Source organism: Pristiophorus japonicus, chromosome 1 (assembly GCF_044704955.1).
Source record: "Pristiophorus japonicus isolate sPriJap1 chromosome 1, sPriJap1.hap1, whole genome shotgun sequence".
NCBI classification, from domain to species: domain Eukaryota; kingdom Metazoa; phylum Chordata; class Chondrichthyes; family Pristiophoridae; genus Pristiophorus; species Pristiophorus japonicus.
In genome coordinates, this window is record NC_091977.1 from 512,538,202 (window position 1) to 512,564,097 (window position 25,896).

The following is a 25,896-nucleotide window of genomic DNA, read 5'->3' on the forward strand; positions in this document are numbered from 1 at the left end:
ATCGCTCCCTGCATGTTCATGCACCTGAGTGATCCGGAAGATTTGTTGCGTCATTGTCCATCTATGTTTGAAAACTAGTTTGTCATCCAAATTGTTTCCCTGATGACAGTATCATTGACCTCTCAGCAAGGCGAGTCGGAATACAGTCTAAACTGACATTTGCACTCAATTACCCTTGATAGCAAAGCTGCCAGACCATTTAGTGTAACGATTTAAAAACGTTTCAGACAAGTCTTATCTGGATTTCAAATGCAGTTTTTATTTTGATCTGCTCCTCCTTCAAAATACATGGTTTCTGTTCTGTGGTTCCCATCATTTTGCCATGCTTTGTGTTAACAGATGAACATAAAGGCCAGTTTTGAGGATACATATGGCTGCAAATGAGATTTTGTAAGATATACTCCTAAGTGGTTCCAAGATACAAGACAGGTTTGAAATTGAAAGGAGTTGCGCTGGATATAATTTATCCTTTTATTGTGTTTAGAGCTGAGTGGACTCTACTGGTAATTTTTCTGCATCGGGATGTGATGCAAGGCATTTGTATAGTCAAGACAATCAATATATTGTCAAGACAGCTGAATTATGTCAAATTTAGTATCTCATTGTTTAGCTCAAGTAGTCCACAAATTAATTTGACTTGATTGTGGTCAAAATTAGTTTTTTTTAGTCAATCTGCTTTTATTGTTTAAAATTGAATACAAAACAAGAGACTTTCTATTGGATGCTCAGATGATTGTGGAATACATGCTTAAATTTAAGCTACAAGAAGAAAAATTAGAGATAATCTTAGACTGGATTTGGAGGATTGTAACTTCTGATCTTTGCAAGTAATATTCTTTGCAACTTCTCAAAACCTCTTGCTGCAAATAGTGCTGATAAAATCATTCTATGTGAACACACCAGTTTTCATCTTTGACATAAGTCTAGACAAACACAGTTTTGGAGCATTATCAACAGCTATAGTCCCTGCCCTGACCACGACATCCATTGCAGACTCCAGAAGGGAAAGATTTTATGATAGTGCCACAATAACTAAGTGAACCCTCTTCTGAATCACAACAACATTACCTTCTCTCCAATAAGTAGCCAGTTAGCCATTTTTTGTGGTGTATAATGAAATTTGTGGAAAACCTTTAACTGAATCAGCCTCATCTATATATGGCTAGATGCTAAGAATGGATTGGACAAAATTGTTGACCAGTTGAAATGTGTAAGGTACTTGCCTGTGCTTCTGGCTTGTGTAAATTGTACTGTCTTCAGGTTGTTGAACACCTTTGAAGATTTGGCACAAAGTGCATTTTGTTGGTTTCTTGCTGGATAAAGTTTTCGAGGTCCAAGGGATCCAAAGGCTGCCAAGCATCCTGAAAGAGGTTCTTTAATGGCCCCTCTAAGAAATAAGAACTTATAAAATTACTTTTGGAGCAGCTTGAAATGCTGGCTTATCTGTTCGGATGATTTATTAAACCCTACTTCCCTCACACAGTCGACTACCTGACAACCCAGTTGTGGATAAGTATTGATCCTGCCATGAGGGGGCCGCCACAGAATGTGACAAGTCATTCTTAAACCAGGGATTATAGGCAACTAAGAAGAAAAACAAGAAAGAACATGAATTTATAGAGCTTCTTTCACATCTTCAGGATTTCAAGACTATAAGAGCACAAGATAGGTTCTTAAGGAACTCCAACTCCAGCTACCCTGAATGATTTACCATCAGGGAAACCCACCATATCATGTTTAAATAGTTACTCATGTCATTCTTTCTAATACAAAGGAAATTGACCTTTGTCACTGTCGTTATCCTGTTGGAAAGATCCATTCAAACACTGACTTACCACTGAGTAACCACAGAATAAGAGTCTCAGTTGGTCAATCTTCAACTGTAATTTCATTAAAAAATATATAAATATAAAATACATAATTGCTAGAACCATTTCAACAATTTGAACACTCATATAAAACTCTCTCCACCGTTAACCCTCTTCACATTGATTCTGAACCATACAAACAAGGAAGGGCCAAAGTTCAATCCCTCATCTGCGCTGAATTAACTTTCTCAGCTGGGGTCATGATGCCTAAAACTGGCCTCATTGTTCTTTGGTTAGAGACGGGGGAAAATCAGCTGGGAGCAATTAAGTGCTTTTTGGAGTCAAAAATCAAATGTAATATTGATCTAATCAACAGAACTTTGTATTTAGTCAGAAAAACAATTTGCAATAAACAAATGCTTGCAGCTGCTTTCACAAAGTATAATGCAAAAAGGACTTGACACTTTTGATAAGCTGCATCCTCAGCATCTTTTTACCCCATGGAACCTTTATTCAGGCAACTGCAGATGAACTCTCCCATAATGCCGCTTGTTGGTGTAGAGAGATGCTGCAGTGGTTCCTGCACTAAACACAGGAAGTGGCAGTATGCATACTAGCAGAAGTGTAGTATACCAGAATGGACAATTTTGTTGGGTTTGATCCCAACTTTGAAATTTGCCTTTAAAGTGTGATGGTTTACATGTAAACATGACACATTTTGCTTTTGGACTTCTGGACTCTCTACAAATTTAATTGCAGGCAATTTTTTAATCTCTTAATTGTTGGAAAAAAAAAATTAATTAACCGATTGATTCCTCATTATAATCTTTATGTAATAAACTAGCCCACATAAGAAAATTGGCCTTCCATGTTGAGATCAATGAAGTTAACAGAAACACACCAATATTTGAGAAGTTATGGAAAGTGGAATATTTATTGCATTTCAGTTGAGGGGAGGAGAAATAAATAGGTATAACATCTCATTCATTTTTTCCTGTTCCATCTACACTTTTTGTTAGGGTTATATGGGTTTGAAAAATACAATGTTATGGCAGTATTCAGTGTATTTATTTGTGATATATTTTCTAACTTGATTTGCTTGGTAGTTAATTGCCTGTAGGGATTTTAAAAACGTTTTAGGTTTCAATTGGTTTTAAGGAGACCATTTTTAATTTTGCTTAATATAAGTTATATAATGCACCAAAAGTTTTAAAACAGTCACATCAGCTTATTTAACATTTCCCTCTGATGTTCTCAGGAATTTTGAACATGAAATCCCTCCTTTTATTTACAATGCATTCGGGGAAAATAATAAAACATAAATAACACGCGGGAAATTTAATAACCTGTAATATTTATATTTTATAAATAAATAATGGGTTCACAAAACACAGACGCAGGCCGAATGAATGCATTAAAAGTACAAAAAACTTGATATAACCATTAACGAGCATATTTTTATTCAATAAAATGGAAGAGTAGTTTTTTTAAGGTCACGCATATGCTAGAAACGGCTAACATTGCTGTTGACCACAGATTTTCTTCCTGATTTGACTCGTACTTGCTCTGCTGTTCTTGTGACTTTAATGGTGTTAAAAGGATAACCAAAAAATGTTGCAGTATTCATTACTGACCAGTGGTGATTTATGAATACAGTCTCAAATGGGTTTGCCCATTTCTTTTGAGACTGTGGGTGTTTCACTGTGCTGGTGTAGCTGTGCTTTAAAAGTGCACTTCAAGTACCTCACTTAAAACTGCCAGCTTAAAACCAGAAGAGCATTCTTCCACTTTGAACAAAGCATTATCTTTTTGGGAGAGATACTCTGATGCATTTTAACATGTAGGATAATAATTCTAGGTAAAAAAAAAATTATTAATAGCAATCTTCTAACTAAACCAAAAATAGCACATGTACTGTTGATAAAACTTGTTTACTTTGCCTCATAAAATATACAAGGAGAAATGTTCCAGGTTCTGCACCCAGATGCACTGGATTGCTTTTGGTGCAGCGAAAAATAGAAAATCAGGTGAATCCGAGGGCATACCTGTAAAGACCCAATTGTTCGCTCCAACCTGCCTGATTTCTAATATTCACAGTACCCAGGCAATGTAATCATCATCATCATCATCATCATCATCATCATCATCATCATTATCATAGGCAGTCCCTCGAATCGAGGATGACTTGCTTCCATGTCAAAAAGTTCACAGGTGTTTCAATGATGGACCTAAAATTCCAGGTCCCGACATAAATCTTGAAGGGTGGAAGATGCCTGTGCGTGGATTTTTTTAACATGTGGTGGCTTTTGCATACCAGTCACCACATGGGCTTGACAGAGCTAGGTCTTGGTCCAGCAGCAAGGATTAACCAAGATGACTGGAGACCAACTCTGCTGCACGGACCTAGTGCGCGCACACATCACAGTTTGGGCTGTCATGCTGCCCCTGGGCCCTCCCCTCTCCTGGGCCCCGATCACGTCCCTCTACAATCTCTCGCCGCTCCTTCACTCCGACCTCGCGCTCTTGCTGTACCTACCCACGCTCCAATCACCGACCTGGATCTTGGTGACGTCACTTTTCACTGCCGCTGCTCTCCTGCTCCAGCACGTGCTGCTCCCTGGAGTGGTACGCCGCCACACTGCTCCTTCCACTCCCCGGCCTGCTCCGATGGTGCTCTCCGGCCGAGGGCCACACAGACTGCTGGGCCAGGCCGCCACAGGTTCAGAACCTGAATCTGAGGCAATTTAATATGCCTGAATGCAGACCCAGGAAAATCTCCCAATGGACTTCAAAGTTAATTTGAACCATGCTCTGTGGACCATAAATGCAACTTTAGCTTAACATTTGTACTCCAGATCAAATATATAGTTTTCAGACAATATTTTTGTACAAAGGTTTCATTGATTGAACTATATTTACCCTGTGCTTCAATGTGAGTCATGTAATTTAGATCCTGCTTCAAAAACATTCCTAGGTTTCTATTAGTTGACATTTGATGGCAAGGAGATGTGAGAGTGGCTTAAGTTGCTTTGCCTTTTATTGTTTTTTCTGATTCCTTTATCCTTGCGGCTGAATATCTTGCATTCTGGCCTCTGTACTCTCTGATGATCCAACCGTCAGTTACATTTTAGTCCCATTATTTGCTCATTAAGTGTACACTAAGCAGTTTCCTTCAAGCAGCAGTTTTACAGTTTTGCACACAATACAAAGCTCAACTTTACAAATGCTAACCTGTTTGTTGCTGATCTAAATAGCCAGTTTAATACTTCCACTTCATAAACTTTAAGAATCTGAACAATATAAATATTTTAATATACTCCCAAGTTCCTGAACTGTTCTACTATTGCAAATATAAAGCAAGAATGTTTTTGTAATGCATTTGGGAAGGTGCGCAATCTCTCTGTCCTGTATAACCCTACATCTGATGCACTGCAGATGGATTGCTTATTTTGACCTTCAAAACCTTTTTTTGTCTTTTTCCACATTGTATCCATCATCTATAACTTTCTCACTTCAAAGCTCAATTTCTCCAATATTCTCCTCGCCAGCCTACCCAGCTCTCTCCACCACCAACTCCCACATATTCATCATCTGTGTCCTCACCAATCAACATTGGCTCCAAGTCTCTCAGCTAATCGACTTTAAAATCTTTGGCTTTAGTCCAACCTATCTCCTAGCTTCAACCCTATGCCCCAATTCCAGTCTTCCATTTTTAACCTGTCATTTGTATTTTTCCCACTGGCTCCAGATAATACTGGCAGAGTAGTTAGGACCCTGGATTCTGGGGTGGTCCCAGCACATTGGAAAACTGCAAATGTAACGCCCCTTTAAAAAAGGAGTCAGACAAAAAGCAGGAAACTATAGACTAGTTAGCCTAACAACTGTGGTTGGGAAAATGTTGGAGTCCATTATTAAAGAAGCAGTAGCAGGACATTTGGAAAAGCAAAATTCGGTCAGGCAGAGTCGGCATGGATTTATGAAGGGGAAGTCATGTTTGACAAATTTGTTGGAGTTCTTTGCGGATGTAACGAACAGGGTGGATAAAGGGGAACCAGTGGATGTGGTGTATTTGGACTTCCAGAAGGCATTTGACAAGGTGCCAAATAAAAGGTTCCTGCAAAAAGATAAAAGTTCACTGGATTGGGGGTAATATATTAGCATGGCTAGAGAATTGGCTAACTAACAGAAAACAGAGAGTCGGAATAAATGGTTCATTCTCTGGTTGGCAACCAGTAACTAGTGGGGTGCCGCAGGGATCAGTGCTGGGACCCCAACTATTTACAATCTATATTAACGACTTGGAAGAAGGGACTGAGTGTAACGGAACCAAGTTTTCTGACGATACAAAGATGAGAGGAAAAGCAATGTGTGAGGAGGACACAAAAAAATCTGCAAAAGGACATAGACAGGCTAAGTGAGTGGGCGAAAATTTGGCAGATGGAGTATAATGTTGGAAAGTGTGAGGTCATGCACTTTGGCAGAAAAAAATCAAAGAGCAAGTTATTATTTAAATGGAAAAAGATTGCAAAGTGCCGCAGTACAGCGGGACCTGGGGGTACTTCTGCATGAATTGTAAAAGGATAGTATGCAGGTACAGCAAGTGATCAGGAAGGCCAATGGTATCTTGGCTTTAATGCAAAGCGGATGAAGTATAAAAGCAGGGAAGTTTTGCTACAGCTATACAAGGCCACATCTGGAATATTGCGTGCAGTTTTGATTTCCATATTCACGAAAGGATATACTTTCTTTAGAGGCAGTTCAGAGAAGGTTCACTAGGTTGATTCCAGGGATAAGGGGGTTGACTTATTAGGGAAGGTTAAGTCGGTTGGCCCTCTACTCATTGGAATTCAGAAGAATGAGAGGTGATCTTATTGAAACGTTTAAGATTATGAGTGGGCTTGACAAGGTGGATGCAGAGTGGATGTTTTCACTGATGGGGAAGACTAGAACGAGAGAGCATGATCTTAGAATAAGGGGCTGCCCATAAAACAGAGATGAGGAGAAATTTCTTCTCTGAGGGGTGAAAATCTGTGGAATTCATTGCCTCAGAGAGCTGTGGAAGCTGGAACATTGAATAAATTTAAGACAGAAATAAACAATTTCTTAAACGATAAGGGGTTATGGGGAGTAGGCAGGGAAGTGGAGCTGAGTCCATGATCAGATCAACCATGATCTCATTGAATGGCGGAGTAGGCTCGAGGGGTCACATGGCCTACTCCTGTTCCTATTTCTTACGTTCTTATGACCCAACATTGGACTGGAGGCCAATACATCAAGAGAAATTAGGCTTACCATCCTGCAGATGTGTGCAAGTAGAACCCATCCTGGGGTGAGGCGTGAGGGGGAAGGGGGAGGTGTGATGGCCTGAACCCCAAAGACTGATAAATACTTTTGAAGACATCTTGATTAGTCCCTAGACTCGGAGGGCCGAACTGCACAGAGTGGGTTCTTCATCATCATCATAGGCAGTCCCTCGAAAGTGAGTTCTCAGGTGACTGTACAGTCCAATGTGCGAATTACAGTCTCTAACAGGTGGGGCAGACAGTGGTTGAAGGAAAGGGTGGGTGGAGAGTCTGGTTTGCTGCACGCTGCTTCCACTGTCTGCGCTTGATTTCTGCATGAGCTCGGCGACGGGACTCGAGGTGCTCAGCGCCCTCCCAAATGCTCTTCCTCCACTTTGGGAGGTCTTTGGCCAGGAATTCCCAGGTGCCGGTGGGGATGTTGCACTTTATTAAGGAGGCATTGTGGGTGTCCTCAGCCTACCTGGGGCTCGCTTGCCATGTAGGAGTTTCGAATAAAGCGCTTGCTTAGGGAGTCTCGTGTCGGGCATGCCGACGATGTGGCCCGCCCAATGGAGCTGGTGGAGTGCTTCGCTGCTGGGGATGTTGGCCTGAGCGAGAACATTGACGGTCGTCTGTCCTCCCAGTGGATTTGCAGGATCTTGCCGAGGCAGCGCTGGTGGTACTTCTCCAGCGCTTTGATGTGTCTACTGTATATAGCCCACGTCTCTGAGCCATATAGGAGGCTGGATATCAGTACTGCCCTGTAGATCATAGCTTGGTGTCAGATTTGAGGTCTTGGTCTTTAAAAATCACACTTCCTCATGCGGCCCAAGGCTGCACTGGCACACTGGAGGCGATGTTGGACCTCGCCATCGATGTCTGCCGTTGCTGATAGTAGGCTCCCGAATGGGTTCAGGGGCCTGAGCATGCCCCCAAAATAAGTGGTGGATATTTCCAGCTGAAGGGGGCTAGCAGGCTTGGCAGATGTGCCCTCAAGCCCTTGCAACTTCGGTGCTCTTCCTTGGTGCCTACGTCGGCGCAGCTGGGCACTGGCAGGCGCAGTCTCAGTGTAACCGGGGAGTCGTGGCCCATGGAATTTTTGGGCTCCCAGCTCTCAAGTGGCTGGCTTACTACATCATCCAAAAGCCTTGGATTAAATTGTTTTTTGTAGCTTTGTTGATTACTGAAAAAAGATCTGGAGCAGTATATTGTAAATTAAATTGAAAATGATGTCAAGCTTTTATTAATCATTTTAGGAATGAGACATTTTAATGACTACTTTGCTATTTAAATCTACCCTTGTTTTTGAGAATTCCATGCCATATGGAAATTTATAGGAATAACTCTTTGCCATTTGAAATTGACTGCCAAAGTGAGATTACACACATTAGCTTGCTTATTATTCATACCATATATAAGTTTTAGTTTCAGATCTCCAAGAATCCAAAATAAATAGTACCCTTAGATGTCTAATGGTTAATCTGCAAAATAGCTCAAAAAACTTAGTTGGAGCTCAAATAAATACTCTTATTCTATTACGGCTTCTACTCAGCTTGGACTTAGTGAATGTATTTTCATGTTTAGGTCAAGAATGATTATATGATGGACATAGCAGATCAAGTGGACCAGGATATTGCACTGAAGCTGGGATGCCTTGAGATCAGGTAAGCCTATCTTGTGTAACCTTGCCTATACAGGTAAACTTGAAGTTTTTGACTTGGTAGATTCTGGCATGTTACTAAATTAGGGATTGCAGAAATGTTAATTCAAAAATAATGAAATAAACTGAAACCAAGTCAGCACGTGAACCAATTGTAACACAATGTTTTTTCCTCATTTGCACCTCTGGGCTGAAAGTAGTCAATAAGTGGTTTAAAAATGGGTAATTCGAGCATTTGTTGATTTGGCTTTTCGAATTTACAGTTTGGGACATGTCAATTAGTTGTTTTTTCTGTCCCCTCTCCTTCCATTTTAAGATGAATAGAATATGGCATTGTTCAGCGTTTTGTTACTTGAGGGAAAATTGTGGGTTTACATAAGAACATAAGAAATAAGAGTAGGAGTAGGCCATATAGCCCCTCGAGCCTGCTCCGCCATTTAATCCGATCATGGACTCAGGTCCACTTCTTTGCACGTTCCCCATAACCCCTTATCATTTAAGAAACTGTTTATTTCTGTCTTAAATTTATTCAATGTCCCAGCTTCCACAGCTCTCTGAGGCAGCGAATTCCACAGATTCACAACCCTCAGAGAATAAATTTCTCCTTATCTCAGTTTTAAATGGGCGGACCCTTATTCTAAGATTATGCCTCTTCGTTCTAGTCTCCCCTATCAGTGGAAACATTCTCTCTGCATCCACCTTGTCAAGCCCCCTCATAATCTTATACGTTTCTATAAGATCACCTCTCATTCTTCTGAATTCCAATGAGTAGAGGCCCAACCTACTCAACCTTTCCTCATAAGTTAACCCCCTCATCTCCAGAATCAACCTAGTGAACCTTCTCTGAACTGCCTCCAAAGCAAGTATATCTTTTAATAAATATGGAAACCAAAATTGCACGCAGTATTCCAGGTATGTCCTCACAAATACTCTGTATAGCTGTAGTAAGACTTTCCTATACAGGGAAGTGCTTCTCAATATGCCCAATGTTTCAAATACTTCGATAATTTTATCATTTTATTTTCTATTAAAGGACTCTTTCGTCTTAAACCAACAATGGAAGACCTAAATTTGCTGTTTTCTCAGCAGAAATGCTGAGATTGCACCAACATACGTGAAAGTCATCCTTTACCAGACATTTTTGAAGCTTCTCTTCCATCCATTATTTGCATACCACTGCATTAACAAAAGCTTTTCTCACGGCATACCTTTTTGGGATGTATCAGAACCAACCAAAATGTTTTTTTTCCTCCCAAAGTACTCGATTTTAAGTGTTATCTGATACTTAACCAGAATTTTTTCTCTAGCTTGATGTCGCATTTATACTCGGTACCAGTAAAAGGGGACTCTCTCCCGACTCTCTCTCAACTGCACTTATGAACTCCCAACTGTCCAGCCTTTGACCCTCCATTCACCATGACATTTCTGCAGCGACCGATCTGCTCAATCACACCCTCTCCACCACCTTTGATGCCCTAGTCCCTGTTCAAACAATTACTCTCTCACCCTGATCGTTACCCCTGGTACAGCCCTGATCTTTTCTTCTTAAGCCCAAGGGACACATACTTGAACGGATATGGCGGACAATTGGTTTAGCCATTCACCGCTAGATCTGGCTGGACCACAGAAAGCATTATCAGGCCCTGCTCTCGTCTGTCAAAATCGTTCACTATTCCAGAATCATTCTGGAATGTAAAGATAAACCCTGGCTTCTATTCTCTGCTGCCAACTGTCTTTTTAAACCCTTCTCCCCAGTCTCCACCCTCACCTCCGACAATAAGTGTGAGGAGCTCATGGACTTCGTTGTCTCTAAGATTGAGACCATTTGTTTGGCTGTCTCTGCCTCTTCCCTTCTTTCCCCAGCCCACTGGGCCAAACTTCCTCCAAGAATCCTTACCTGCCCTAGCCTTCACCTCACATCTTTGTCCAGTTTCTCTCTGATCTCCCCTCATGACCTTTCTGCGCTCATCCTGTCCATGAGACCAACTTCCTGCTCCCTTGACCCTATTCCCATCAAACCGCTGACTACCTAACTTCCTTATCTGACTCCTGTTAGCCGACATTGTTAATGGTTCTCACTGTTGAGGTCCTGGCCTCTCCCTCAAATCTGCTGTCATCACCCCCTCCTCAAAAAACCAACCCCCCAACCCCATCGTCCATGCAAACTTCCGCCCCATCTCCAACCTCCCTTTCCTCTCCAAAGTCCTTGAACATGTTGTGGCCTCCCAAATCCATGCCCATCTTTCCCGTAATTCCATGTTTGAATCCCTCCAATCCGGTTTCCGCGACTGCCACCGCCTGAGGAAGAGAGTGTTCAAAGATCAGGCCCTCAAATTTGGCACCAAATGCATGATCTACAGGGCTCTTGTGATACCTGCCCTCCTGTGACTCAGAGACGTGGACCATATACAGTGGGCACCTCAAATCGCTGGAGAAATACCACCAACAATGTCTCCGCAAGATCCCGCGAATCCCCTGGGAGGACAGACGCACCAACGTTCGTGTCCTTAATCAAGCCAACAATCCCCAGCAGCGAAGCACTGACCACAATCGACCAGCTTCATTGGGTAGGCCACATCATCCGCATGCCCGACACGAGACTCCCTAAGCAAGCGCTCGACTCGGAACTCCTACATGGCAAGCAAGCCCCAGGTAGGCAGAGGAAGCGTTTCAAGGGCACCCACAATGCCTCCTTGATAAAGTGCAACATCCCCACCAGCACTTGGGAGTCCCTGGCCCAAGACCGCCTGAAGTGAAGGAAGAGCATCCGGGAGGGCTCTGAGAACCTCTAGTCTCATCACCGAGAGCAAGCAAAAAGCAAAAGCAGGTAGCGGAAAGGCGCGTGCGGCAAAACCATACTCACCCACCCACTCTTTCCTGCAACGTTTGCCCCACCTGTGACAGAGACTGTAATTCCCATATTGGACTGTACAGTCACCTGAGAACTCACTTTTAGAGTGGAAGCAAGTCTTCATCGATTTTGAAGAACTGCCTATGATGATGAGTACCTTTGTGACTATGACAAAGGCAAACTGTCACTCCTCGTCCTTCTTGACTTGTCTGAAGCCTTTGACATGGTTGACCACTCTATCCTTCTCCAACATTACTCCACCGTCGTCCAGCTGGGTGGGACTGCACTCGAATGGTTCCATTCTTATCTATCTAATCGTAGCTAGAGAATCATCTGCAACGGCTTCTCCGCCTCATTACCTCTGGTGTTCCCCAAGGATCGATCCTTGGCCCCCTCCTATTTCTCATCTACCTGTTGCCCCTTGGTGACATCATCCGAAAACACAGTGTCAGTTTCCACATGTACGCTGATGACACACAGCTCTACCTCACAACCACTTCTCTCAACTCCTCCGCAGTCTCTAAATTGTCAGACATGAGCAGAAATTTTCTCCAATTGAATATTGGGAAGACCGGAGCCATTGTTTTTCGGTCCTCGCCACAAACTCTGTTCCCTAGTAACTGACCCCATCCCTCTCTCAACTTCTGTCTGAGGCTGAAGCAGACTATTAGTAACCTTGAAGTCATATTTCACCCTGAAATGAGCTTTCGACCACATATACGCAGTATGACTAAGACCGCCTATTTCACCTCCGTAACATAGCCCGTCTCCGCCCTTGCCTCGGGCCATCCGCTACTGAAGCCCTCATCCATGTCTTTGTTACCTCTGGACTTAACTATTCCAATGCACTCCTGGCTGGCCTACCACATTCTACCCTAGACTAGAAGTGATCCAAAGCTCAGCTGCCCTTGTCCTAACTTGCACCATCACTCCTGTGCTTGCTGATCTACATTGGCTCCTGGTTAAGCAACACCTCGATTTCAAAATTCTCATCCTTGTTTTCAAATCCTTTCATGGCCTCGCTCATCCCTATCTCTGTAATCTCCTCCAGCCCCACAACACCCCGAGATGTCTGCACTCCTCTAATTCTGCCCTCTTGAGCATCCCTGATTATAATTGCTCAACCATTGGTGGCCGTGCCTTCTGTTGCCTGGGCCCTAAGTTCTGGAATTCTCTGCCTAAACCTCTCCGCCTCTCTACTTCTCTTTTCTCCTTCAAGATACAACAACAATGCCTTTAACGTAGTGCAACAGTGCAAGGCGCTTCACAGGTGTATTACGAGATTAAAAAACTTACCTCTTTTACCAAGCTTTTGGTTACCTGCTCTAATTTCACCACATGCAGCTTGGTGCCAAATTGTTTTAACTCTTAATACTCCTGTGAAGTGCCTTGCAATGTTTCACTACGTTAAAGGCGTTGTTGTTGTATCTTGGGGCTATTTTTTCTCATTCATTAATTTTAGTAAGCAAGAAAGTAAAATATAAAGTAGATAACAGAGGAAAGTATAGCCCTTACTCCTTGACGTGGAAACTCTTGCTTTTTAATGTTTTCTTTTTCTTTATGATGTTGAACTTAGTTACTACTTTTAGTCAAGTTTCAGTTGCCTTCCATGATGTAGGGAACTGTACCTGGCAGATAATTAATATTACAAGTTTATTTTGTGTGGCCCAGCACAAGCCTAGTCTTGATCTGAACCAAAGTACGCTTGGAAATTTCATTGAAGTGGATGAAAACCCGCCTGTTGCAGTTGTGGCTTGTGAGCAGTTGCAAGTATTAATTATAGGCTGTAGTGTTGCTTAGATGATATAGGAATGCTTATTGATGTCAGCTGGGAACAAAACAAAGTTAATGTCGCTGCCTTAGCAAACACACAGGCCTCACTTCATTCTTGCAATAGACCAGGATCTTGATTCTGATCATCACTTGACTGTCTTCAGCTGATTATTTCAATCTGCGTGAAAGGCGTACAATAGTTTAATAAGACATCAAAACAGAAAATGCTGGAAATCTCAGCAGTCGGGCAGCATCTGTGGAGAGAAACCGAGTCAATGTTTCGGGTCGATGACCCTTCGGATTTCATATTCCAGCATCTGCAGTATTTTACTTTTGTATTAGCTTAATAAGACATCTGGGTAGTGGGTACAGATTAATATTAACCTGTAGCTTGTTAACTTTATTTTGACCTTGAATTGAGCTACAGGGTTATGTAGAATTATGCAACATATACCATGGAGGTGGTTACAGCATTGAAGTTTGTTTCAAAGAAACAATTGTTCAGGAGGATCCGTCACAGATCCTAAATGCTATCAATTCATTATTTCAACTTAAAAAGGCAAATGCACAGTGAAGTCTCATTTAATAAAATAATTTTATCCCAAACGCTGTCATTGTAATTTATTTTTCTCTGCCTTCTCAAGTTCCTTGCTGTTTTTCCGAGCTGAGTGGCCAATCAGTTTCCTGATTTCTCTCCAAACATTCTTTAAAATAGTTCTTCGGAGGTACTTGAAAATGACATGGATTATGCTGGCTTCTGATGGTCAAGAGTTCGGAACTGAGGGCTGAATTTTCGGCTCATTTGTGCCAAATTTACCGCATGAGCGGGACGCAAAAAAAAAAATTTTTTGCCGTGAAACGAGGGGTGCAAAATATTGCGCCAGGGTGGAATTTTCGCCAATGTTTTTGCGCCCGCCCGCTGTTTTGACCGTTTCGATTACAGAAATTGTCGTGCATCGCTGCGCGAGTGCCCTGGGCGGAACGTTCAAACATATCGCCCGATTTAGTGTCCGCCCGGGAACCCGCCAGCAAAAAGCAGTCAGACCCAGGGAGCACCAGGCACTAACGGTGCCATCTTGAAAACGGAGGAGAAAGACGGTAGTTCTGAGTGATTAAAAGCATTGGGAGAAGATCGCTGCGTTACTGCATGCTATTGATTGTGAAGCTTATGTGAGTTTATAGTTTGTTTTAAAGGACATTTAAGGACATTTTAAAAGATGGGGCCATTCTATGTCAGCCATTAATCCTGGCTGCTATATTTATATGACGTTGAGCTAGAAGAAGACTTATTGATTATTTTCAACGTAATCGAAGAGGTAACAGATGCATGGGGAGGAGGCCTTACCCCCCACGAGTTTACAGGCAACGTCGCGTTAGAAAGCTGTGATTCCAAAAAGAGGCGGTCACAGATATATGCCAGCACATACAGACAGACCTATAGCCTACCAGCGACAACAGGACTGCATTGCCCATTGAGCCGAAGGTGACTGCGGCACTTGCCTTCTATGCCTTCTTTCAGACATTAGCGGGGGAGCATATGCTCCATCTCGCAGGATGCTATACATTGCTGCATTCACCAGGTGACGACTGCACTGTACACACTCAGGATGGATTTCATAAATTTCCCAATGGAGACCCAAAATGAGAGGGCTGTCGGTCTTGGACGATTTTCTGGCTTCCCCAAGGTTTAGGGTGCCCGTGACTACGCACATCACCCTGCGAGCACCTTTACAGAATCCAGAGATTTACCAAAACCGAAATATGGGATGGTATCAAATTGAAAACATGGGCATACAATATGGCCAAGATTAGTAGGAGGCCAGAGGATTGGGAAACTTTTAAAAGCCAGCAAAGAACAACTAATAAAAATAATAAAGTGAGGAAAGATAGATTATGAGAGTGAACCAGCACGAAATATAAAAACAGATAGTAAGAGTTTCTGCAGGTACATAAAAAGGAAAAGAGTGGCTGAAGTAAATATTTGTCCTCTAGAGGATGAGAATGGGGAACAGGGAAATGGCAGAGACGTTGAACAAATATTTTGTATCGGTCGTCACGGTAGAAGACACTAAAAAGATCCCACTAGTGGATAATCAAGGGGCTATAGGGAGGGAGGAACTTAATCCAATCACTATCACTAAAGAAGTAGTACTCGGCAAAATAATAGGACCAAAAGCAGACAAGTCCCCTGGACCTGATCCTAGGGTCTGAAAAGAAGTGGCTGCAGAGATAGTGGATGCATTGATTGTAATCTACCAAAATTGGATTGGAAAAACGCAAATGTAACGCCCCTATTTAAAAAAAGTAGGCAGACAAAAAGCAGGAAACTATAGACCAGTTAGCACAACTTCTTTTGTTGGGAAAATGCTGGAGTCCATTATTAAGGAAGCAGTAGCAGGACATTGAGAAAAGCATAATTCAATCAAGCAGAATCAGCATGGTTTTAGGAAAGGGAAATCATGTTTGACAAATTTGCTGGAGTTCTTTGAGGATGTAACGAGCAGGGTGGATAAGAGGGAACCAGTGAATGTGGTGTATTTGGATTTCCAGAAGGCATTCAATAAGGTGCCACATAAAAGGTTGCTGCACAAGATAAAAGTTCACAGGGCTGGGGGTAATATATTCGCACGGATAAAGGATTGGTTAACGAACAGAAAACACAGAGTTAGGATAAATGGGTCATTTTCCGATTGGAAAACAGTCACTAGTGGAGTGCCGCAGCGATCGGTGCTGGGTCCTCAACTATTTACAATCTATATTAATGACTTGGATGAAGGGACCAAGTGTAATGTAGCCAAGTTTGCTGATGATACAAAGAAGGGTGGGAAAGCAAATTGTGAGGAGGACACAAAAAATCTGCAAAGGAATATAGACAGGCTAAGTGAGTGGGCCAAAAATTTGGCAGATGGAATATAATGTGGGAAAATGTGAGGTGATCCATTTTGGCAGAAAAAATAAAAAGCAAATTATAATTTAAATGGAGAAAAATTACAAAGTGCTGCAGTACAGAGGGACCTGGGGGTCCTTGTGCATGAAACACAAAGTTAGTATGAAGGTACAGCAAGTAATCAAGAAGGCAAATGAAATGTTAGCCTTTATTGCAAAGGGGATAGAGTATAAAAGCAGAGAAGTCCTGCTACAACTGTACACGGTATTGGTGAGGCCACACCTGGAGCACTTCATACAGTTTTGGTTTCCGTATTTAAGGAAGGATATACTTGCATTGGAGGCTGTTCAGAGAAGGTTGATTCCGGAGATGAGGGGGTTGACATAAAGATAGGTTGAGTAGATTGGGCCTATACTCATTGGAGTTCAGAAGAATGAGAGATGGTCTATTTGAAACTTATAAGATAATGAGGGGGCTCAACAAGGTGGATGCAGAGAGAATATTTCCACTCGGAGAGGAAACTAAAACTACGGGATATAGTCTCAGAATTTAAAACTAAGATAAGGAGGAATTTCTTCTGAGGGTTGTAAATCTCTTATTAAATAGTGGAGAGCTTGAGGGGCCAGGTGGCCCGCTCCTGCTCATATTTCTTATGTTCTTATGAAAGGGATTTCACTCCATGAACGTACAGATCATCTGTGACTATACTCAGCACATCATGGCATCATGCCCAATATCCAGGGAGCATCCATGATGCTTTCATCTTGTGTGAGAGCAGTGTCTCACATGTTCCAGCGTCAACCACAAGGCCAGAGCTGGATGCTGGGGGACAAAGATTACTGCCTCGCCACTTGGCTCATGACCCCCCCCCCCCACATCCGGAACCCTCAAACAGAAGACGAGCATCGCTATAATGGGAGCCATGCAGCCACAAGCAACATCTTCGAACAGACAATTGGAGTGCTTAAACAGCGCTTCCGATGCGTGGACCACTGGAGGCTGCCTGCAATACTCCCCTCAGCAGGTCCCTGAATTCATTGTGGTGTACTGCATGCTACACAACTTTAGCCATCATGAGGGGATAGGATTTTCCAATGGGGATTGCAGGACCACCTCAGGAGAGAGAAGCGGGGTGGGGAGGAGGAGGAATACGAGGAAGAGGAGCCTGGCGAGGAACCCATGCCGCCACCACCCCTACTACAACCACAGTGGAGGCATCGTGGAAGTTTCGCCGCTGCAAAAACCTTACGTCGGCAGCTCATAATTGAACGCTTGGCTTGAAGAGTGAACGGCACGTTTGACCGTTGCTTGGCCACTCTATCCCACCATGTTGAATATTCCCCTCTTATTCTGCAAATGGGACATTACATAGAAATGGTTACGGTGAACAGAAGAATTTATGAAACATTGTAAACTTTTATAACTTTGTTAACTTAATGTTGAAATTTTGAAACTTTAATAAAATAACACAAATTATCTGCATCCAGCAGTGTGATTATTCAACAACAACAACTACAACATTATAAACAACACAATGCAGAACATAATGCAGCAACCCCTGCCCCACTATCTTTTACCACCGGCTCTTTCCCCCGCCCCCTTGCCTGCTGCTCCTCGTGGCACCAAGATAGTGTGCAGTAAGGCCGCCTGAGTGCTGCTGTGTTGCGGACAGGGGGGCGGGGGGAAAGAGAGACATTGGAGACACCGTCTGGGGATGCACCAGACCAGCTCGAGGCATGGAAGGCCCGGCTTCTGACTGGCGAGCCTCTTCATTGGCGTCGACAGATACAAGTGATGTGGGTCTGGATGTGACGCTGGGGAACGCAGAGAGTATGGTGGAAGGGTTTCCGGACTGCATCACCTGGCCATGCTGAAGCAGAGCTTGTGCCTGTGATGCACCATATTTGGCAAGGATTTGCGCCATATTCTCCGGGATTCCAGGGTCACTGCTGGAGGCCACCAGCCTCGTGTGGGCACTGATGGCCTCGCAGATATCACTGCTCGCACCGACAATCTGAGATCCTACCTCCATGATTATCGCAGTGAGATTCTCGATGGTCGCGGGAATCCTACCCAAGACATCAAGGAGCTGACACGTGAGGTGGATGCTCTCTCTGGGCAGTCCCACCATGTCCAGTTCCACGTCTGCCTGTCTGTCAGCAGACCGACTTTGCAAATTCACCCTCCAAAGAGATGGCATATGGGATTCCACCCCAGAACTGTGTTGCTGCATGCCACTAGTCCCAGGAGCCTCCGAGGTCTCAAACCCCGAGAAAGTTACATCGTCATCAGACGAGGTAATTTTTTTTTTTTTTTTTTTGGGGGGGAAATTCGTAGCCAATCGTTCCAATTCTTTGTCAAATCACAAACGCCAGAGGTCACCCTGGGCCCATTCAAGGATCACTCTGCGCCAATGCTCTTAGCCAAAGGCCTAGAGCCACTGCACCGTTCCTGGAAGTACTGCAATACCAGGTTCGTGCCATGGAGGTGGATGGGTCAGGTCCCCCACACACCTCCGTGGAGGTGGATGGGTCAAGCCACCCCACCCACCTCCTATTCATCAGACGAGGTAATTTTTTTTTTTTTTGAAATTCGTAGCCAATCGTTCCAATTCTTTGTCAAATCACAAACGCCAGAGGTCACCTTGCACACGCCAAGGATCACTCTGCGCCAATGCTCTTAGCCAAAAGGCCTAGAGCCACTGCACCGTTCCTGGAAGTACTGCAATACCAGGTTCGTGCCATGGAGGTGGATGGGTCAGGTCCCCCACACACCTCCGTGGAGGTGGATGGGTCAAGCCACCCCACCCACCTCCTGTTTCCAAAAAAGCAAGCATATACCTTCCTGATACAGGGAGAACCACCCGGAGGTCATGGTGGCTACTCCCCTGTCAGGTCAGTTACGCATGATCTTAGCCAAAAGGCCGAGAGCTATTCATCAGACGAGGTAATTGCCGGTGGTAAACGAGGGGTAGATTGCATCTGCCCCGGAGTCGGCTGATCTGTGAACTCATCCTCTTCCTCTTCCTCCTCCTCCACATGATGGCCTGACGTGGAGGGTTGATTTGAGGGATGCTGCGGCTGTGACTGGTCATCTGGAAGTAGAAAGCAACAGATGAGTGGTTAGCAGCAGGGGAGGGGGCAGGGTGACATGAGGAAAGTCGCATAGCACAGGCTCATTTCAAGGACTGCCGCTAGTCCAGTATATCTAGTCCAGATACACTGCATCACATTGCCCTAACCTGAGTCCACAGACGCTGCATCACATTGCCCTAACCCGAGTCCACAGACGCTGCAACACATTGCCCTACTCCTAGTCCACAGATACTGCATCACATTGCCCCAACCCCAGTCCACAGATTCTGCATCACATTGCCCCAACCCAGGTAGTGTGCAGGACTTATCATCACTATCCAAGTGGGGGTCAGACCCAAGATGCCGATGAGGCCTGCCACTTGCTGTCGAGGTTGGTAAGTGGCAGGGTCTGAGGCGGACCACCGTCTGTCCTCGCCTGCTCACAGCGGTTATGGGACTACTTTGTCTGCAAAGATGAAAATGGGAATAGTTACCAGATGGTCATATGCTCTTGTGGCACACACACATAGCCAGCAAAACACTAATACCATACTGTCTGAATGTAATAGAGTCCTCTGTTTAATGGCCTTGGAAATTGCATGTGGTTCATCAGGAGGACATCGAAGTGCGGAAACATCTTACAAGATCTCAAAGCAATCTTAATGTGTAAAGAACATTCATGGCAAATAGGGTGCAAAACTAAAGCCTACCTCTGTGTCATACATTTTAGGAGGCAACCCATAGAGTACTGAGACAGCAACAGCATGAGAACAATTAGTGTGTCAGATTTATAATTGAAGTAATGAAGGAGTGCATCAATAAAAATTGTACTCACTAACGACCGTACAAAGATCATTGAACTTTTTTCAGCTCTGTTTCCTATTCTTGGCCACTGTGAGAGGCAGAGACCTCCTCGGCAATTTCTCTCCATATTTGATTAAAAATGGCTGGCAGGGTTCTAGATCCACCCCTCCAATATAATTCCTGCCATCTTCTCTCCACAACCCACATGAGGGTTTTGTCAGCCACTTGGCTAAATCGCGTGGCATGCTGTCTACAATCCTCCTCCTCCTCCATGATCAAAATCAAATTTTAAAATGGCTGATTCAGCTCTGGCTGTACTGCGCATGCGCGCAGCCGCACCCTGTATTAGCATTTGCGATCGGACAGCAGACCAGAAGTGTGGGAAGAAAAATACAAATAAAAGATTTGCGAATGCGCAGAATGGCCGAATTTTTTAGGACCGGAACTTTCGGCGCACAAATTCTGTGGCGCAACGCTGAAGTTAGCGCTAATGCTCCTCGTGAACTTTCATTTGCCGAAAGTTGCATCTTCTGTCGCTAATGCTAACCCGGCACTAAATTTTTGATTTCGCCATGACTTGCGCCGGGAACCGGGCGAAATTAAGGGCCCATGTTTCCACACGATAAAAAACGGGCGTCCCTCCGAGCTGGGCGCCCGTTTTTCGCGCCTAAAACGGCGCCTAAAAAAAAATCGCGATTCTGGAGCGTTCTGCAGTTCCTTGTCTGCCTGGCGCGGTGCCCGGGGGGGCGGAGCCTACACTCGCGCCGATTTTATAAGTGGGAGGGGGCGGGTACTATTTAATTTAGTTTTTTTCCTGCCGGCAATGCTGCGCGTGCGCGTTGGCGCGTTGGAGCGTTCGCGCATGCTCAGTGTGAAAAAAACATTGGCACTCGGCCATTTTTGTGGTTCTTTGTAGCTGTTTAATTTTTGAACATTTTTTTAATAAAAGCACATTGCCATCAGCACTTACTGCCTTCTCACTGTCTCCTCCCCCCCGCGGGAAAGAACGGGCGCCTCCTCCCCCCCCCCCCCCTCAGGAAGGAATGGGCGCCTCCTCTCCCCTCCCCCCGCGGGAAAGAACGGGCGCCTCCTCCTCTTTCCCCCCCCCCCCGCAGGAAGAACGGGGACTCAGGCTGACTGCAGAATTCTCCCTGCCTGAAGCACTTTCACACAGGTAGGAAGATGGTTTATTTAATCTTTTCTTTGCTTATAAATGTTTATTCAGGTTGGATTTATTTGTATAATATTTGTAGAAGTATAAATAAGGATTTATTGTAGAATTTAATGACTTCCCTTCCCCCCCCCCCCCCACCTCGTTCTGGACGCCTAATTTGTAACCTGCGCCTGATTTTTTAATGTGTAGAACAGGCTTTTTCAGTTCTATAAAAATCTTCACTTGCTCCATTCTAACTTAGTTTGGAGTACGTTTTCACTGTGGAAACTTTGAAATCAGGCGTCAGTGACCGGACACGCCCCCTTTTGAAGAAAAAATTCTGTTCCAAAGTAGAACTGTTCTACCTGACTAGAACTGCAGAAAAAAAATGTGGAGAATTGCGATTTCTAAGATAGTCCGTTCTCCACCAGTTGCTCCTAAAAATCAGGCGCAATTATGTGGAAACTTGGGCCCTAAAAGTCAAAAATACAGCCTAAATTATATGGAGACTTGGAAAAAAAATTCTTCTCCAAGGCATTTAGTGCACTCACACACTGCACCATTAAGCATTTCAGAGTTTCACTTTTTTTTGCTTTGCTTTGCTTTTCTGTGGTTCCTTCAGGAACGTAGGAACAGGAGAAGGCCATTCAGCCCTTGAGCCTGTTACACCATTCCATTCGATCATGCCTCAAATTAATTTCCTTGTCTTTGCTCCGCATCCCTTGATACCCTTACCTAATGAAAATATGTCGCTCAGTTTTGAATTGGTGTGTTCATTCAGTCCATGTTTGCTCTGTAGTTCTGAGATTTGTCAACAGAACAGAGATTCAAATGCATAATGGTTTAATTAATACAAGTGTGGTTTGATTTTCCAATTCATTGCTTTTTTTTTAGGAGATTCTATCGGGAAATGCGGGGAAATGCCTTGGAAAAGAAGTCCAATTATGAATTGTTAGAGTGAGTACCTTTTATGTGTTTCTGTACTGAAGGTTAACTTTATTTTGTGTTGCATTTCAATGTGTTAGTATTTATTTCAATATGTATGTAACTGATTTGCGACTTGTCCCAAAATATTTCAAGAAGGATAAAGAAAGATAATTGTTCTCATTCTTTTTGCATGGAAATCTTAATTGGGAAAATTGGCTCTAAATAAATTAAATTCCTGTCAGCCAAATAAAAAAAACTCATTTAGTGAATAGGTATAAAAATTAAACCAATGATTGCAAGCTATTCAACTTCAGACTTTAAGACCCAGTGTTGCTGAAACTTCTTTTTAAAAAAAGACTTGCTTTTGTGCAGCTTCAGAGGGATTGCACTATATTGCATATGGCCCAGAAATTGCGGTCGGAGGCTTCAACGGGCGGATGCCTCCGACCTGAAAAATTTCTACAGAGGCGTGTGAGATTCCATTGAGGAGGCCTTCTCTTCCCACACTGCAAAGCACGCTCCCGTCCGCCAGGTTCAAACGCAGAAGATGCAGTCATGTGTGACTGCTCAACCAATCAAGTAAAGTATTCTCAATTAATAGCAATGGGAACTCTGTGTATACGCGTTTTCATTGCTATTAATTGAAAAAAAACAAACACAATAACACCAAATAAAAAATAAAAACACATCTCACATAATTAAAATTAATTCAAATTAAAGTTAATAAATATCTTAAAGAAAAAAATGTTTTCTGAGTTTTTAGAAAGTTTTTTTAATTATGGTTTAAAATAAATTTAACGTAGTGGGCAGGGTTTTTAAAAATAAAATGTGTTTTTAAAAATTTAATTTAATTATATTTTTGTATGTTTTAAGTGTTTAAAAACTCTTACGCCTGTAAAGGTAGACTATGCGCCTGCTTTTGTCAGGCGCAAGAGTTTTGAGGATATTTGCTGGGTAACATATGGGTAAATCCCGCAATTTTGCCCTTGCAAAAATGTCCTCGCTCCTGATATGCGGATGCTCAAGCTTGACAGATCGGAAAAGCCGGTTTTCAGCGCATGCACATTGTGCGCTGAAAACCGGCTTTTTTGATGCCTTCCCAGGTGCGTAGACACTCGGGGCCCAGGTTTTGGGTGGAGTTACTCCTAGTTTTTTGGAGCAACTAGTTTAGTTTGGAGTATGTTAGAAATTGCAATTCTCGGATATTAGTTTGTTCCAGTTCTAGTGAGTTAGTTTAGGTTGGCTTTAGGTAAGGTACTTTTTTTTCAAAAGGGGGTGTGTCCAGCCACTCGGGCCTGTTTTGCAAGTTTCGGCAGTGAAAACTTACTGCAAACTAACTTGGGATGGAGTAAGTGTCCACTTTTGTAAGTTCTGAAAAACCTTACCGAGAGTTAAGTTTAGTGCAGGCACAGCCAGAGACGGCAGGTGGGAAGCATTAAACACAAAGGACACATCAACATCACAACGGCTGGGGGCGGGGGGGGGGAAGGGAAGTTCGAGGATTTTCCATAAACACCTGCACAACAACATTAAAGAAGCAAAGTACATTTAAAGCACTAAGCACTTAACAAAGCAGTACATTTAAAGCACCAAACACTAAATGAAGCGCAATAAGCAATTAATTAATAAAAAAATAGAAGGAACCCTGCACCTAAAGCATCAAGACCAAAGTAATAAGTAATCAATCAATAAAAAATAGAAGTCCTACCTTTATGTGAAGGGAAGATGTCACTCTCTGTAGTGTCTCTCTCTCTCTATCTGACAGTGAAGGCTGGGGGTGGGTGTGAGTGTGTTTGTGTGTGTGTATATGTGGGTGTGTGTGTGTGTGTGTGTGGGGGGGGGGGGGTGGTGTGTGGGTGTGGGGGGGTGGTGTGTGGGGGGGTGGTGTGTGGGGGGGTGGTGTGGGGGTGTGGGGGGGTGGTGTGTGGGTGTGGGGGGGTGGTGTGTGGGTGTGGGGGGGTGGTGTGTGGGTGTGGGGGGGTGGTGTGTGGGTGTGGGGGGGTGGTGTGTGGGTGTGGGGGGGTGGTGTGTGGGTGGTGGGGGGTGGTGTGTGGGTGTGGGGGGTGGTGTGTGGGTGTGGGGGGTGGTGTGTGGGTGTGGGGGGGTGGTGTGTGGGTGTGGGGGGGTGGTGTGTGGGTGTGGGGGGGTGGTGTGTGGGTGTGGGGGGGTGGTGTGTGGGTGTGGGGGGGGTGTATGTGTGGGTGGGGGTGTGTGTGTGTGGGGGGGGGGGTGTGTGGGGGGGGGGTGTGTGTGTGGGGGGGGGGGGGGGGTGTGGGGGGGGTGTGTGTGGGGGGGGGGTGGTGTGTGGGGGGGGGGTGTGTGGGTGTGGGGGGGGGGTGTGTGGGGGGGGGGTGTGTGGGGGGGGGTGTGTGTGGGGGTGTATGTGTGTGTGGGGGGTGTGTATGTGTGTGTGGGGGGTGTGTATGGGGGTGTGTGGGGGGGGTGTGTGTGTGTTTGTGTGTGTGGGGGGGGGGTGTGTTTGGGGGTGGGGTGTGTGTGTGGGGGGGGGGGTGTGTATGCGGTCATTTCGAGTGCTCCTCCATCCCTTGCCAAGCTCCCCCCCCCCCCCCCCAATCCCTGTTGCCATGCTCCCCCCTCCATTCCTGTTGCCACGCTCCCCCCCCCCCATCCCTGTTGCCACGCTCCCCCCCCCCCCCGGTACCCACGCTCCCCTGAGCCATTGCGCAGGCACGCATGCTCCAATACGCCTGTGCAACGCTGCCGGCACCGACAAGAAGGCATGATCCCTAGCCCTGCCCCCCTGCTGGCTGCGATCGGCTTGCTCCTCCCCAGGGAGACTACGCTGCGCCACGCCACGCCATGGTCCAGGAGGACCGGAGAATTGCTGCAGAATATTCCGGCGCACCTTCGAGCCCAGGCAGGTCACGTAAGTCTCGGAGGTGCACCGTTTTCACCAGATGCCGAAACTTGCGCCCTCAGTATGGACCCGGGGAGCCCTGGATTTCCAGGCCATCGTATTTACAGCACAAACAGACCATTTGGCCCAACTGGTCCTTGCCAGTCTTTATCCTCCACATAAGCCTTTTCCCACCATGCTTCATCTAACCCCATCAACCTATCCTATTCTTTTTTCCCCTCATGAATTGCCCATTGGATTTGTTGGTGACTTACTTATTTTTATGGCCCCTAGGTCTGGTCTACCCGACAAGTGGAACATCTTCTCTACATCTACTCTATCAAACTCTTTCATAATTTTAATGACCTCTATCAGGTCACCCCTCAGTCTTATCTTTGCCAGAGAAAAGAGCCCCAGCCTGTTCAACCTTTCCTGATCGGTATAACCTCTCAATTTTGGTATCAGTCAAGTAAATCTTTTTTTGCACCTTCACCAGTACCGCCCATATATTTTTTTATAATATGGAGATTTGTTCACAGTAATCCCAAGTGTGGTCTAACAAAGGTTCGGTAAAAGTTTAACACAATTTCTCGGCTTTTCAGTTCTATTCCTCTAGAAATGAACCCCAGTGCCTTTTTTGCTTTTTTTATGGCCTTGTCGCTGTGTCGCTGCTTTTAGTGATTTGTGTATCTGTACCCCCAGAATCCCTCTGCTCCTCTACCTGATTTAGACACGTGTTCCAAAGAGTATGTCGCTTCCTTATTCTTCCTACTAAAATGTACCACCTCACAATTATCTAAATTGAAGTTAATTTGCCAAT

At 44.4% G+C, this 25,896-nt stretch overlaps 1 protein-coding gene and 1 pseudogene across 11 annotated transcripts in view; one reads left to right on the plus strand and one right to left on the minus strand.

Moving 5' to 3' along the window:
• The window catches only part of LOC139277362 (focal adhesion kinase 1), a 759,656-nt gene that overhangs the window by 413,989 nt on the left and 319,771 nt on the right, over window positions 1-25,896 (plus strand). For all 11 annotated transcript variants that reach the window (XM_070895775.1, XM_070895782.1, XM_070895811.1 and 8 more), the window contains 2 exons: window positions 8,675-8,754; window positions 22,187-22,249. In XM_070895775.1, coding sequence (XP_070751876.1) covers window positions 8,675-8,754; window positions 22,187-22,249 — 143 coding nt within the window. The remainder of the gene's footprint in view (window positions 1-8,674; window positions 8,755-22,186; window positions 22,250-25,896) is intronic.
• On the minus strand, window positions 18,958-19,195 carry LOC139279772 (U2 spliceosomal RNA; annotated as a pseudogene).